The sequence below is a fragment of the Lithobates pipiens genome, unplaced genomic scaffold (genome assembly GCF_037356315.1).
Source record: "Lithobates pipiens isolate NorthernLeopardFrog02 unplaced genomic scaffold, aLitPip1_a1.2 Scaffold_18, whole genome shotgun sequence".
Lineage (NCBI taxonomy): Eukaryota > Metazoa > Chordata > Amphibia > Anura > Ranidae > Lithobates > Lithobates pipiens.
The window spans coordinates 33185442-33201888 of NW_027507758.1; the positions used below are offsets into that span (position 1 = coordinate 33185442).

Below are 16447 nucleotides of genomic sequence, written 5' to 3' on the forward strand. Positions count from 1 at the left end.
AAAGAATCAGGAGTGGAAGGGGTCAACTTTAGAATGGTTCTCGATTATAACGTACAGTATAAGAAATTTGAAAAGGTTGTTGCCAAAAATTGGTTTATATTGAAACAGGATCGAGTGTTGGGCCCTCTGTTGCCTGCACGGCCCTCTTTCATATATAAGAAGGCTCCATCAATACGTGACCAAATAGCACCAAGTGTTATCGATCCCCCTGTACAAACTGAAAGTAGACTTTTCTCTTTCTTATCCGGCTTCTATGCGTGCGGTAGATGTACGGCATGCAGACACTCTAGATGCAATGTAAAAAGGAGAAAATCTTTTATAGCTACAAGTAACAATAAGGAATATAAGATCGATAAACTTATTACCTGCTCTACTATAGGGGTGGTATATATGTTACAATGTGAATGTGGTCCCCAATATATTGGCAGAACCTCCAGACCCCTACACGTGAGGTTGGGTGAACACGTAAATAATATCAAAAAGGGTCTAAAAACCCACAATGTGTCTCGCCATTTTAAATTGGTGCACTCTCAGAATCCCAGAGGTTTAAGTTTCTGGGGGATTGAGAAGGTAACCAAACATTGGCGTGGAGGTAACTTCATACGCCAACTAAGCAAACGTGAATCTTATTGGATCCATGAAACAAGGGTTCTTGCCCCGAGAGGTCTAAACGTGGATTTTGATTTAAATTGTTTCATTTCGGACAGATAATTGAATTATTTTCATTGTATTAGAATCTTTTCCTTTTTTACGTGTATTTGTATTTTATTCTTATTTTAATTATATTTTTATATTTATTATTATTTATTTTATTTATATTTTCATTTCCATTTTTAGCTCTGATTTATATTTTTGGTACTTATTGTTATCAACCCATGTATGGATCAGTGTAGCTTTCTGATGACGGCAGCGGCATTGCGGGTATATTCACTAGATTTCTATTTTTGACTTACCAGGGGATTATATTGTACTGTTTCTTTAGGCAATATCCTTTTTTCAGTCTTCACATAGTTTATGTGAGAATAATTAGAGGATTGTATCTTGTTGCCAATTAGCAGACTATTATTTTGCTTCTCTCTGGTTTTGTTTTTATGTCTCCATAGCATATATATTTTTTGATGCTCTCTCTCTCCTTCCTGTGTTTGGAGTGAGCGCAGATCTATGTTCCGGTGTCACGTTTGATACGTGTTGTCTACGGTATCTGTCTTGCGCATAACTCCGCTTACTATTGGTTTTTTAATGGTGTGTTGGTATAAAAGCGGCCGTCTGACGTCATTCCGTCACCGCTGATGAAGTCCCGCCTACTTTCTGGGACGCAACGCGTACGGACCACGTGACCTGCGTCGTGACGTCATCCGCCAGCTGACACACTGATCCATGCATGGTACTTTTCATCTGAGCACTCAGCACTGGAGATCAGTGCCTTTAAATGTGAGTGGTATTTGTCTTTTATTTATTTGTTTAATAAATTTACATCAACGGAGAGCACTAGATTTGCCTGTTCTTTTTCATATATGATATCACATTGATCTGATGATACGGAGGAGAACCTTACCTGGAAATGCTTCCGCTTGGTCTGCTGTAACCTTATGATCTACCCTTGATGGGAACATGCGTTTTTGACCTATCTGATTTATCAGAGGTCCACTTGTTGAGGTGAGAGTTCAACTTGCTCAATGGTGAAGGGATCACATCGTCACTTGATATATTGATTGAAGATACATTACACAAGTGGACTCTTTCTGAATTTCTCTCTCACTATATAGACTTTTTATTTATTTTTTCACTTTATGATATTTACTGTATTATTTTGTATTTGCGCTGTACTGATATTTTTTGATTTTTGAAATGTGGGATTTGGTAATTTGACCTACAGTATTCTAGCTGCACTTTTATATATTTTTTTCACTGTATTTGTTGTGTTTTTTAGCGCTGGTTGATTTTTCACTTTAACATTGCTAACCTACAAGTTTAACATGTTTTCTGATTCCATCTTTAAGAGCCCATTTCACCTAGATACTGCATCCGAAGCGGAAAAGGCAGGGACATCTGTGGAGCAGACCTGCAGATCAGCCGTATGATCCAGCTAAGATTCCTTCATCAAGCATATGAGCGTATGGAGTGGAGGTAAAGCTCACTGCAGAACCAAGGTTCGCCAAGAGGGTCTTGCAGTGGCCCCACCCTAAGGTAGGCCCGAGGTACTTGTTTATCCTCTCAGGTGTGCCGTCCTGGAAGATGACTTGAGAAAGGTACCAGTTACTTACCGGTAACTGTCTTTCTGGGAAATCTTCCAGGATGGCAGGCCTACTTCCCGCCCGTTGGAGGAGGGAAAATTCTAGAACACTAGAAGGTGAGTACCTATGAGGAATGATTTCCCTTGTGAACCGGGTTCAGGAGTTACTTCTCTACAAACTGAGGATCAAGGGGAAGGGTGGGGACTTAAAACAGCTGTCGATTGATTGTGTTTCCTATAGGGAGGAGCCTCTCATCTCTCAAGTGTGCCGTCCTGGAAGATTTCCCAGAAAGACAGTTACCGGTAAGTAACTGGTACCTTTTTATTATTATCTATGTTAATGACTTTGATATTATTTTATTATTTTTTTCCAACTTCCCAACCCTCCTATTTAGGTTTTTGCACTTATATTGCTCTTTCCTTCTTTCTTCAGGAAGTCCAGACTTTCCCAAAAACTTCCTTAAAATTTATGTCATGTCATGTCATCTCTTGCTTACGATCATCCACTCTTACCTATAAGTATTTTTCTATGTTCTTTTCATTATACAATGCATGTGTATACTTGTGTTCTCTAGAAACCTTTCAAAAAAATATATATTGGGGAAAAAAAGACACAAGTCCAGCTAATTCAACTAAATCAAAAAATAAATAAATAAATAAATATATTTATACAATCCCATATACACAATCCTATACCCACAGTTCATCCAAACCTGTAATTACTGTAATAATAAAATATTGAAACATTAAATTAAACTCCGATTGGTGGCTATATCCAGCAATCCAATATTATCTCTCTGTTTTCTTTCATGGTTTATGAGAATTGCTTTTGTCTCAGCATTCCCCAATCAAGGATGTTTATGTTTTCAAATATAAAATGCAGTCAGGAATACAAAGACCATACAATAGGTTCCTATATCAGATACAGAATAATTTTTTCTCCTGCTGTCTGTCGCCATCTGGTGGAGGCCAGTTGAGCTACAGTTAAAACAGAGATGTGGATTTGCATTATATGACATAGACAGAGTGCATATTACTATTTCATTGTTTAGGGAGACATGTCATCCTTCTGTTTTTATAACCCTAAGCACACCTTTATGTAATCCGTCTTGCACATTATTATGAGAGGTCAGTAATGAGAACACACAGGGATACTTTATGCAATATACATTTATTTTCCAGATCTCATCCCACTTCTGACACACAAAGCTGCTGTGCAAATTTGTAACTTCCTATCTTCCTATGCATCTTCCTTTAGGTAGACACATGGCTAAGAAACATGGATATAGTATGCCACGTGTAAACTTCACAGTTCTAGACCGAGTTCATATTCCATTCAGAGGGGGGATTGGAACAAAACCCTGTTACAACGCGAAATGCGTTGGTTCAGATACCCAAATGCTACCACTCCGCTCCGCAGTCCGGCAGACAATACGGCCGTGTGTGTGCTAGTCCACCGTACTATTGAAATGAACGAACTTGCCCACACGGATAAAAGTCCATTCATTTTGAGCACGGCTCCAGGTAGAAGGGACTAGCGAAGGAAGTCAATGTCGCCGCCTTCGGCAGTGAAATTGACATGCCGCTGGCCCCGTCACCTGGTATGGATTTAAAGGGGAAGCCCTACACTGAAAAAACAGCGCGGGGGTCCCCCCCAGGTCCATATCAGACCCTTATCTGAGCATGCAGCCCGACCGGTCAGGAAAGGGGGTGGGGATGAGCGAGCCTGAGCCGTACCAGGCCGCGTGCCCTCAACATGGGGGGGTGCTTTGGGGAAAGGGGGGCCCTGCGACCCCCCAACCCCAAAGCACCTTGTCCCCATGTTGATGAGGACAAGGGCCTCCTCCTGAAAACCCTGGCCGTTGGTTGTTGGGGTCTGCGGGCGGGGGGCTTATCGGAATCTGGGAGCCCCCTTTAATAAGGGGGCTCCCACACACGATCTTGGACTCCTTTGCATGTTGGTGGGCTGTAATAGGCTTATGGGCTTTTGTCAGCATCGATAGAGTAGCATTTGGCTTTTCTGTATTTTGTGACATGTAAGGCCGCGTACACACGGGCGGATTGTCTGGCCAACTAAGTTCGTCAGACAATCCGACAGACAGTCCGTTCAAAATTTGAATGAACGGACTTGACCACACACGATGAACAGACAGTCCGCTGAAAGCGTGCGCGATGACGTGTACGGCACGAGAAATTCGACGTCCAATACACTGCAATGCAACCTTCGCCGTGTAAATCCTTTCTGAGCATGCGCCAAACTTAGTCTGTCGAACTAGCCTACTCATGAGCGGATTGTCCGCTGAAACCAAGTTTGGACGGACTGTCTTACGGAAATTCCGTAAGACTTTGTTCGTCAGACAATCCGCTGAAAAAGTCCGCTGAAGCCCACACACGAGCGGATTGTCCGCTGAAACACGGTTCAGCGGATTAAGTTGGGCAGACAATCCGCCCGTGTGTACGCGGCCTAAGTTTTTTGAAATTTTTTTAGTTTGTTTTTTGTCTAATGCCCTGCACACACGGTCGGAAATTTGGACGGAAAAAATCTGATCGGATCATACTGTCGGAAAATCTGATCGTGTGTGGGCTCTATCTGACTTTTCCCATCGGAAATTCAGATGGAAAAAATTTGACAGCAGGATCTAAAATTTTCAGACAAAAATCCGATCTGACTTTTTCCGATTGTTTGTAGAGAATTCCGACGAAGTGCCACACATGCTCAGATTAAATTAGGAGACCAAAGCTATTGGCTACTAGCCTCTACGTAGTCCCTTCGTATGCAGCGAACGTCACCGCGTTCGGAACGATCGGATTTTCGGACAACTTTGTCCGACCGTGTGTATGCAACACAAGTTTCGGACAAAATCCCCCTGGAAAAAAGCAGATGGATTTTGTGGTCGGAATGTCCGACCTTGTGTACGGGGGCTTATATATTCTTTACTATAATGTGAATTCATTGTTTGTGATAAATTGTATATATTCTATGAACTTATTTTGCACTTTCATATTCCAGAAGTGGCAAAATTGTCCCTGATGAAGATTGCTGTTATTTATAACTATGGAAACGCGTTGAACACCCACTCATGGATGACTCTCATTTATGTAGTGAAATTTTACCACATCTGTCATTTTTATGTTTATATAATTGTGTCAGTTTCAGTGTTTATATGTTATCAATAAATTGAATATTTTTCTTTTCAAATAATACTTTTTATATATTTTTTGAATAATTGCCTTAAAAAATCCCACATTTGATTTTTTTCCTTCAATTAAGCTGCTGTGTTTATTGACATACTCAGAGCATACACCACTTGACACACAAAAAAAAATGGATGTTAAACCCCCGTTCACACTGAATGCGGCTTTGAAATCACGCCACAGTACAGTGCAATTTTATCTACAGCTTCCCGACATCCGTACGATTTCATGTAATGTAAGTCGCACCTGAAATCCTGAAAAATAGTGCTAAAACTATTTTTTTCAAATTGCGCTACTTGAAATCGCACTTATTGACAATGCAATAGAAAGACATTAGATGCGACATCAGGTGCGATTTGTAAATTGGACACCCAGCGAGAGCACAATGGCAGCAAAGGTGCCCAGTGTGTCCCTGGACCATATATACACGAACAGTAACAAAAAACTGCCCACTGCCCACACTCATAACTGGTCTTCACAGTAAGGAGCACATGGAGGACATATAAATGCAAGACAAAAACGATTCCATAGCTCAACTCACCAATCAGTCTGCTGACCAACCAAATGAACCTGTCTAACCGTCTGTTAAAAACAGGGGTTTAGTTAGCACACATTTGAAAACGCATGTGAAAGCTGCAAGGCCTGGTCACGGCACCCTGTGCTGCTTGCAGTCCTAACACTACAAATTTATGTGTCTCCACAGTGGAACCACATGCATGGAATGGATAGATGTGGGACAGGTGAGCCTGGAGGCTGCCCAAGCCCCCTTAACCACTTGACCACTGGGCACTTCAACCCCCTACCTAACCATAAAAAACAATGAACTACCCGCGCAAAAAGGAAATTCCAATCTCTGTTAGTTTGCTGCAACCTGGTATAAAAATGTCACTCTGTGAACAATTTTAATTTCAACATATGTATCAAACGTGAGTTGCGCTATTTCAATTTCACACTGTTTTACGTTATTTTACAAACCCCACAAAGTGCCGTGCATATATAAAAAACCTCCCTAAAAATGTTATTAAATCTTACAAAAGTACTATATACCAATATAAGTCAAACATATACAAAACATTGGCACCACTGCAGATCTACCCACTTAACCCCGTGTTGGGGACTCGCCACCCCTGCTGTGGTGTCAAATAATTAAAGTACAATACAACTCCTCAAACGACAAAGAATTATATTATAGGTCAAAACAATCAAAGAAATTAATCACAGGGTACTATGAATATCCCAAGTGAGCGATCACTCCAATGCTGATCAACTCCTCCTAAATTAAGGTGCTTCTTATATATAAAGTGCTTCTTGTATTCACCACCACCAGTTGAAATGGCCACTCACCAGATCAAATCTGTGTATGCGCCTTTAGTTCATTTAGGATAAACACTCCTTTTAGGGGTTCCACCAACTGCCTCTCCAAACAGGAAATAGAAACCTCTCGTGCTAATTTTTCTCACAAAAATAAATAAGAGACCATCATAGTGCAGTATATCAAACAAGTTTATTAAAAAGTTTTAAACTGACAAGATTTACACTCACATGTGCTTGTGCCTAAGCCGGCACCAAGCATGTCCAGCCGTGTATGTGGGGATATGGGTTAAAATCTGTCCCTATACTCCCGGTTCCCTCTGTGTTCCACGGTAATCTAGTGCGTTCCAGACTTCTCCCTCGTACAACGGAAATAGTAAACGGAGATCCCAGCTCTACGCATTTCGCAAGGTTTGTTGCGTCATCAAGAAGCTGCCCCTTCCTAACCAGACCAATTTTTAGCTTTCGGTGCTCTCACACTTTGAATGACAATTACTCAGTCATGCAACACTGTACCCATATGAAATGTTTGTCCTTTTTTCACACAAAGAGAGCTTTCTTTTGGTGGTATTTAATCACCGCTGTTTTTTTTTTATTTGTTGCGCTATTAACCACTTAAACCCCAGACTAATTTGCAGCCAAAGGACCAGGCCCCTTTTTGCAATTCGGCACCAACAACTGCACGGTCGTGCGACGTAGCTCCCAAACAAATTTGGCGTCCCTTTTTTCCCCACAAATAGAGCTTTCTTTTGGTGGTATTTGATCACCTCTGCAGTTTTTATTTTTTGCTGTATAAACAAAAGTAGAGCGACAATTTTGAAAAAAATGCAATATTTTTTACTTTTTGCTATAATAAATATCCCCAAAAAAATATATAAAAAAAACATTTTTTTCCTCAGTTTAGGCCGATACGTATTCTACATATTTTTGGTAAAAAAAAAAATTAAAAAAATCGCAATTAGTGATTATTTACTGGTTTGCGCAAAAGTTATAGCGTTTACAAAATAGGCGATATTTTTATAGCAATTTTATTAATATTTTTTTTTACTAGTAATGGTGGTGATTTTTATTGTGAGTGCGACATTATGGCGGACACAGAGGACATTTTTGGGACCATTGTCATTTATACAGCAATCAATGCTATTTAAATGCATTGATTCCTGTGTAAATTACACTGGCAGTGAAGGAGTTAACCACTAGGGGGCAGTGTAGTATGTGTTTTTTTTATTGTAGGGGGCGTGGCCTGGTATGTGACATCACTGATCGTCATTCCCTATAAAAGGTAAGAGACGATCGGTGACAGCCACACAGGGAAGCACGGGGAGAGGTTTGTTTACACAGACCTCGCCTTGTTCTTCAGCTCTGTGACGCGATCGCGGGACACCAGCGGCAATCGGGTCCGCTGGTCCCGTGGCCATGGTCACGGAGCACGGGACCAGTGGCGCGCTCCCGACCCACGGCTGGGCACTTAAAGAATCACGTACCAGTACGTGATTATGCCCAGCCGTGCCATTCTGCCGACGTATATCGGCGTGAGGCAGTCCTTAAGTGGTTAATCAAAAAAGACTGAAAATTCTGTAAAAAAAAATAAATTTATTGCAGAGTATTGGCAGAGTATTGGCGAGTATTGGCAGAGTATTGGCAGAGTATTGCACAGTGTTGCAGAGTATTGGCAGAGTATTGCACAGAATGGGCAGAGTACTGAAGATTATTGGCACTGAGCAGCGCTGTGGGCACTTCACATCCAGCCCACAGCCCTGCTGCCACCTCTCCCCCTTTCCCCTCTCACTGTACCGATCGTTATGACGTGACGCCGGCTTGTTTACAAGTGATCACTCTGTCATTTTGACCATGGACGTCCATCCTGAATAAGCCGACCGCGCTGTAGCCGTCTTTCAGCTATGGCCCGGTCAGCATGTTGTTAAAGGAACAAGAGCACACTGGACACCCATACATTCCTACAGATGATGGTGTGCAGATAGTTTGCTCCGATCGCTGGCCGTACAACCCCATCTCTGCAGCCAGGTTCTAAGCTTCCTCCCCTTTCCCACCCTCCCTTCTCTTTACCCCCCTTCCCCCCCCAATTCTCTGCCTCCTCACTTTCTTTTCCTCTTTTTTTCCTTTTCTCTTTCTTCTTTTCCTTTTGCCCTTTTTTCTCCCTTTTTTCCTCCCCCCCTTTTTCTTTATTTCTATTTTTATATTTATTATTAGTATTATTTTTATATTTATTTTTATAAATTTTATCTTTACTTTATCAGCCTAGATGGGTGTGGCCAGCGGCACTGCAGCACCCCGTTACTTGGTCACCGCGGGTGCATCACGCATGGGTGGCCGGCGATGACTGCTGTAATCTGAGCTGACCTGCAAACATTTACCCCCACACAGGCGCCGATCTGTGTCGGGCCAGGGTTCGCCAACGTCATGCGTCTCCATGGCATTGGTGGCCCCCTGGCACTACAGCGTCCCCATTGCCTGGTTACTGCCGCAGCATCGCGCATGCGCGATCACTGTTGTGATGTGCAACCACTGATCCCTGCATTGGCGCAGATCAATATCAAACTATGTTGATGTCAAGATAAATAAATCAGTGATTCAGCTGAATGGCCTACCTGAAAAGCAAACAATGGTAACAATAAAACATTAACTCAATAAAACGAAAAAGAAAGAGTAAAAAATATATGCCAAAGCATGGATGCAATCTGCCCCAAATGTTAGGGGCAAATTGCCCACCACCCCCCCGCCCCCATGCTTCGGCATATATGCTCTTTTTTTTTTTAACCTGTGGTGGTGAAATCACCTACAGCGCTGGAGTCAAAACATTAACTCAATAAAACAATCTGGGCCAAAAGAAAGAGTAAAAAATATATGCCGAATCATGGGGGCAATCAGCCCCTAATGTTAGGGGCAAATCGCCCACCACCCCAACCACCCCCTCATGCTTCGGCATATATGCTCTTTTTTTTTAACCTGTAGTGGTGAAATCACCTACAGCGCTGGAGTCAAAACATTAACTCAATAAAACAATCTGTGCCAAAAAAAAAAGAGTAAAAAATGTATGCCGAAGCATGGGGGCAATCAGCCCCTAATGTTGGGGGCAATCAGCCCCTAATGTTAGGGGCAAATCGCCCACCACCCCCCCCCCCCCCCCATGCTTTGGCATATATGCTCTTTTTTTTTTTTAAACCTGTGGTGGTGAAATCACCTACAGCGCTGGAGTCAAAACATTAACTCAATAAAACAATCTGTGCCAAAAAAAAGAGTAAAAAATATATGCCGAATCATGGGGGCAATCAGCCCCTAATGTTAGGGGCAAATCAGCCCTCCACCCACCCCCCCATGCGTCGGCATATATGCTCTTTTTTTTAACCTGTAGTGGTGAATGACTCCACTCTCTGCTCAAGTTGGTGATAACCGTCTTGCAGGCCCTGGACTGCCTGGGTAAGGGCGGAGATCTGTTGGCACAAGGCTTCCAAAGGTGAGGCCCCCCTGTCGGACCCCCCTTTCTCTCTATCCCCCTTTCTCACCCCCTCTCTCTAACCCCCCTCTCTCTCTAAACCCCTTTTACACTCCCTCTCTCTTTCACCCCCTCTCTCTCTCACCCCCCTCACTCTCACTACCTCTCTCACCCCACTCCTCAACCCCTCTCTCACCTCCCTTTCCCACTCCCTCTCTCTCTCCATCTCTTACCCCACCCCTCAACGCCTCTCTCTATCACCCCCTTCTTTCTCTCTCACTCCACTCTTCCCTCTCACCCCCCTTCTCTCTCAAACCCCTCTTTCTCTCTCACTCCTTCTCACTTCACCCCCCCTTTCATTCTCTCTCACCCCCCCCTCAACCCTCCCTTTTATGTTCTATCTTCTCCAGCCAGTCCCTCTTTGCTCTCATTCTCTCCTCCCTTCTTCCCATTCTCTTTATTCCCTCTTCCTTTCCTCATTTTGCTTCTCTCACGCCCGGTCTTCTTTTGCTCTCTGTTCTCTCGCCCTCTTTGCTCTGACTCTCTCCTCCCTGACCTTCTCCTCTTCTCGTATCCTTATTTCTCTCCTCCTCTCTTCTGTTGGCATCTGTCTCTCCCTCTCCCTCTTTGTTCTCACCCGCTGCTCCCGTTTTTTCTCCTCCTCTGTTACCCTTTTTTCTCTCATCCTTTCCTCTTCTCCCTTCTCTCTATCCTTGATAATCTTAGCCCACTCCTCTCTGAATGCGGTTATGTCTCTCTCCTTAGCTCTTCTTAACCGCCTTGCTCTCTCTTCCCTTGTCAATTTAAACCAGAACAGATCTTCCTGCTTGTCCTCACATCTGCCGCCACAGAAACATGAGCAAGGGCGCTGTGGAAAAGAAAAGAAATTGATTTATTAGATTATATAACACACAAGTATCACCTTTCAGCTACATCACAGACAGTCTGTCACTTCTGCACTACTTGACATTCATTTATGATATATATGTTTCCCCAAAAATGGCAGTTTTTATAAGCTAGTATCCTCCATAGAAGAGGTCGGCTTGATAGGTGGCTGGGAATCATTTGGTCTACAATATACAAACCCTTTTTATATGTTCAGCCAGTGTCATGAGTTTAGTACTTTTAGGAGTATAAATGCCAAAGGGAGGATATTACTAGGGGCCCTGAGGGAAGTTGTGACTGACCCCCCCCCCCCCCCAGAAGTTTAATTTTAAAGGGTACTTACTTTTTTCATGAACCTCCACAAAGGTCCTACAAAACAACCCAGAAGTGCGCATGGGTGTATACAATGGCACTGACAACATGTCTGTTCGGCCTCTTCGCTGTTGTCTTTCTCTTCCTCTTTCTGCTCGGCCTCTTCGCTGTTGTCTTTCTCTTCCTCTTTCTGCTCGGCCTCTTCGCTGTTGTCTTTCTCTTCCTCTTTCTGCTCGGCCTCTTCGCTGTTGTCTTTCTCTTCCTCTTTCTGCTCGGCCTCTTCGCTGTTGTCTTTCTCTTCTTCTTCTGTCTGGTTTACTTTGGTCTTTTTCCTTTGTTTTGCAGGCTCCCAGATGTTTTTCACATGCCACACATGTGTTTGCTTTACCTCCTCTTCATCGGCGACCTCATAGTGCCATTGAATCTTCAGGTCTTCCAGCTCACATGGCTGGAATTCCATACATTTAATGTTGGTCTCTTTCATGGCCTTAAATTCCACCTCTCCGGCCTGTTCCTTAAGGACCCATTCGTCCTCTTCCATTTTCAGCCACTCTTCTCTTTCCTGGCTTGTCCTCTTGTCCTCTTTTCTTTCCATGTTTCTAAAGGCACATTGGCAGCCAATTATGAAACCACACTGTGGAATAGAAGAAGAAAGAACTCATTAGTTGATATAACACACTAGTATCACCTTTCAGCTACATTAGACAGCCTGTCACTTATGCACTACTTATCAGTTTAGGACTTTGTCCTTTATGGTTTATGCGTTTCCCCAAAAATTATAATTTTATCAGGAAAATGTCTCTATAGAAGAGGTCAGCCTGATAGGTGGTCGGGAATTCGGTGTACAGTATAGGAACCCTTTCTATATGTTCAGCCAGTGTCATTACTTTGGTACTTTTAGGAGAATAAATGGCGGGGGGGGGGGGATTACTTTACTAAGAGCCCTGAGGGAATTTGGAGGGGTCCTTAATGGGACACCCTGACCAGACTGAATGACCACTGTTGAGAAAGCTAGAAAACATTTCTTAATTACTATTCATCACCCTAGAACAGTGGTCTCCAAACTGCGGTCCGGGGGACGGATGTGGCCCTTTACTTGCTTTTATGGGCACTATTCCCCCCACTGACACAAAGGATGCAGCACCATTCCTCCCCCTAATACCATAAGATGGGGAACTGTTTACTACCAATGACGCCGGATCATTTTCTACTCCCACTGGCTGTCCAGTCTGGCCTCCCTACAATTTGAAGGACAGTAAACTGGTCCTCTGTTTAGAAAGTCTGGAGACCCCTGCTCTAGAATAAGGGATGGTAACAGATTCTGCCATTGCCAATCAACACCCCCACACCAATACACTAGGAAAGGAACATTCATTAACCGCTTGCCAACCAGCGCACGTCGATTTACGTCAGCAGAATAGCACTGGCATGCAAAAAGGCGTACAGGTATGTCCCCTTTAAGAAGCGGTGTCGCGAGCATGCGTCACTGGAGGCCTCATGACTGCGGGTCCTGCGGACTCGATGTCCACCGAGTGCCCACGATCGTGTCACGGAGAAGAAGAACGGAGAGATACTTTTGTAAGCAAAGCATTCCCCCGTTCTGCCTAGTGACAGGGCAGTGATCACAGCTCTCTCTCATCGAGAGCTGTGATCACTGTCCTGTCTGTTGAAGTCCAGCCCCCTAACAGTTAGAATCACTCCCTAGGACACAACCCCTTCACTGCCCCCTAGTGGTCAAGCACTTCAATACCAGTGTAATTTACAGAGTAATCAATGATTTTAATATCATTGCTCGCTGTATAAATGACAATGGTCCCAAAATAGTGTCAAAAATGTCCGATGTGTCCGCTATAATGTCACAGTCCCGATAAAAAACGCAATTGCCGCCATTACTAATAAAATAAAAATTTATAAAAATGCTATAAATCTATCCCCCATTTTGTAAACGCTAAAACTTTTGAGCAAACCAATCAATAAAAGCTTATTGAGATTTTTTATTACCAAAAATATGTAGAATACATATCGGCCTAAACTGAAGAAAAAAAATGTTTTTTTCATATATTTTTGGGGGATATTTATTATAGCAAAAATTAAAAAATAATGCGTTTTTTTTCAAAATTGTGACTATTCTTTTGTTTATAGTGCAAAAAATAAAAACCGCAGAGGCGATCAAATAGCACCAAAATAAAGCTCTATTTGTGAGAAAAATAGGGCGTCAATTTTGTTTGGATACAACATCGCACGACCGCGCAATTGCCAGTTAAAGCGATGCAGTGGCGAATCGCAAAAAGTGCTCTGGTCAGGAAGGGGGGAAATTCTTTTCGGGGCTAAAGTGGTTAAAGTTCTGCAATTGAATCCTGGCCAATTTTTTATTGATTATAATTGTGTCCCCCCAACCCCAACCCTATGAGAAGAATGGTCTCCAGCTACCCAGGGGGCTTTGTTCTTCTCTTAGTCCTAAACTGCTTGTTTGTGAGAGACTGATAGTTATCTATAGGATTACCTAAGCAGTATAATTGTATGAGGTACTTACTTTTCGAATCTGCTTCCATAAAGGTCCCACGACCCAATACAAGCATTCCAATGGGTTGCAGCTGCAGCCATCACAACCGACGGTCATTTCATCGCCTTGTTTGTTCTTTTCTACTGGGGGGAGGCAGAAGCAACTGGCCCTTAATGTATTCCATTTATCTTCCTCTTCTTCAGGTGTTTTTGCTTCTTTTCTCCCTTCCCCTCCAACCACTTTCTTGTGCTCCTCTTCACTCGCTCTTTTGTGCTTCTCTTCACACACATTTTTGTCCTCCTCATTGGACCTATATATCCAACTTAATTTGAGCTTCCTTCCTTCACGCGTGGTTATCTCCGCGTGTTCCCAGACCCCCTTTTCAGCCTTGGCCTATAATAAAAAAAGAAAAAAAACAAAGGTAAGTGGAAAGACAGATTCTAAAGTTCTACTCATTCTGTTAGATTTGGATTGGGGGGGGTTTCAAACTTTTGCAAGGTTATTATTGTTCTCTGTGTCCAATCCATCTGAACTGTCTTGCTGGGTGTTCTACTTTAACCCCCTCAGGTCCGCCCTATAGCAGTTTTAATGCTACAGAGCAGCACTCTGTGCACCAGATCATGTCCATCTATAGACATTGACCTGACATTTCCGGGGAGGCGCCTCCGGCGGCTCGCTTCCGCTGTGATTTCACACAGCAGTAGTCGATCTGCGGGCGTCCGGTGTCCTCCGGCACCCGCCAATCATCAGAACGGCTATGCAAATAAGGAAAATCGCCGGCTGACAGGACAGAAGGGATGGAATTTGTGTCTCGGCAAAGCAGGGAATAAATTCCATCTCTCCCGCTAGTGAAAGCACCTCACACAGTGTGGTAAAGCACTGGCTAGGCATATATTAAACTTTAATCTCTCCTGATGTTTAACCCTTTTCCAGGCAGTGTCATTAGTACAGTGACAGTGCATATTTTGTAGCACTGATCACTGTATTAGTGTCACTGGTTCCCACAAAGTGTCAGTTAGTGCCAGAATGTCTGCGGCAATATCCCAAGTCGCTGATTGCCGCCTTTACTGCAGCTGCAGGCATCACTCCGTTACAACCACTTGAAGCAGAATGACGTACAGGTATGTGATGCTGCGGCAAGATTTTCCCCATATGAGGAAAGATGGCTTATAGCTATAAGATATATATATATATAATAGCTACAACCATCTGGGGCCTGTTCTTTATAGACATGCAACTTTTTTCACCCTGGTTAACCAGAACTAATTAATCACTAGATCATTATTATTATTATTATTCAGGATTTATATAGCGCCAACAGTTTGCGCAGCGCTTTACAATATGAGGGCAGACAGTACACTTACAATACAAATCAATACAGGAGGGAACAGAGGGCCTTGCTCGTTAGAGCTTACAATCTAGAAATTATAGGATACTTACTTCAATAGTGAATGAAATGGGCATTTTGACGGAATCTTTCATGGCGTTAAGTAAATAAGCTTCTTTTGTCATTCCTTCCTCTTCTCTTCCTCTGTTATAAACGCGTTCAATATTTTGTGTCATTGTATCTAAAGAGAGAAAATAAATAAAGATGGTAAGTACACATTTTAAAGTGGAACTCTACTCAAAATGTTTTCTTGTAGATTTGGATGGTGTGGGGAAAGGGTTCAGGTTTTTCCAAGGTTTCACTGCTTTCTGTGCCCTGACTGGGAGTTTCCTGTCATCTCAGTAGGAGAGGAAGCGAGCAGAATCATCCCAGTGGGGTCGCAGACATCAGTAACCCAAATGAGGTACTAACCCATCCCCATTCCATTTACATGATTTGTAATACACCCCTGAACCCTGCATTCTGTACATAACACCCCTGAACCCAGCACTTTTGGCATAGTGCACCCCTAAACCCTGCATTTTAGACACCAGGGTGGGGAGGGGTTACACGGCAAAACATGGTGGCTACTACTGCAGTCCCAGCGCTGTAAATAAGCATTACAGCCTTATAAACTTTCATCAACACAATGGGGGATATTTCTGAAAGGGAAATCCACTTTGCACTGCAAGTGTACTTGAAAGTTCAGTCACTCTAAATCGAAGGGGTAGATCTGAAATGAGGGGAAGCTCTGCTGATTTTATCATCCAATCATGTGCAAGCTAAAATGCTGTTTATTTTCCTTGCACGCCCCCCCCCCCCCGGATTTACAGTGACTGCACTTTCAAGTGCACTTGCCGTGCAAAGTGGAGTTGCCTTTAGTAAATAACCCCCAATGTGCGCAATGAATGTAAAGATTTTTCCCAGTAATCGATAGCAGAACCCCAGTGTTGCAAATAAATATTTCATCCCTTTTTGACCCCAGATCTCTCCATAAAGATGAACGGTCATGCTTATTTCTATTACAAAGGCAGGGAATCCGCCACTGGGACCACTTTATCTTATAAAGAATTGCCCACAGTACAAAACGCTGTGTGTCTGTCAGAGTGCAGTGTACGGAACTGTCCGGCAGGGGCGCTGTGTGTCTGTCAGAGTGCAGTGTACAGAACTGACCAGCAGGCGGGGAGG

At 43.2% G+C, this 16447-nt stretch overlaps 1 protein-coding gene across 1 annotated transcript; it reads right to left on the reverse strand.

Moving 5' to 3' along the window:
- Positions 1–10585: 10585 nt before the first annotated feature.
- On the reverse strand, positions 10586–16039 carry LOC143990041 (uncharacterized). Its single transcript, XM_077490270.1, has 4 exons — positions 15334–16039; positions 13924–14286; positions 11422–12024; positions 10586–11061 (listed from the first exon to the last, which is right to left on the reverse strand). The coding sequence occupies exons 1-4, from the start codon at positions 15454–15456 to the stop codon at positions 10684–10686; spliced, it is 1467 nt and encodes a 488-aa protein (XP_077346396.1). The 5' UTR covers positions 15457–16039; the 3' UTR covers positions 10586–10683.
- Positions 16040–16447: the final 408 nt, after the last annotated feature.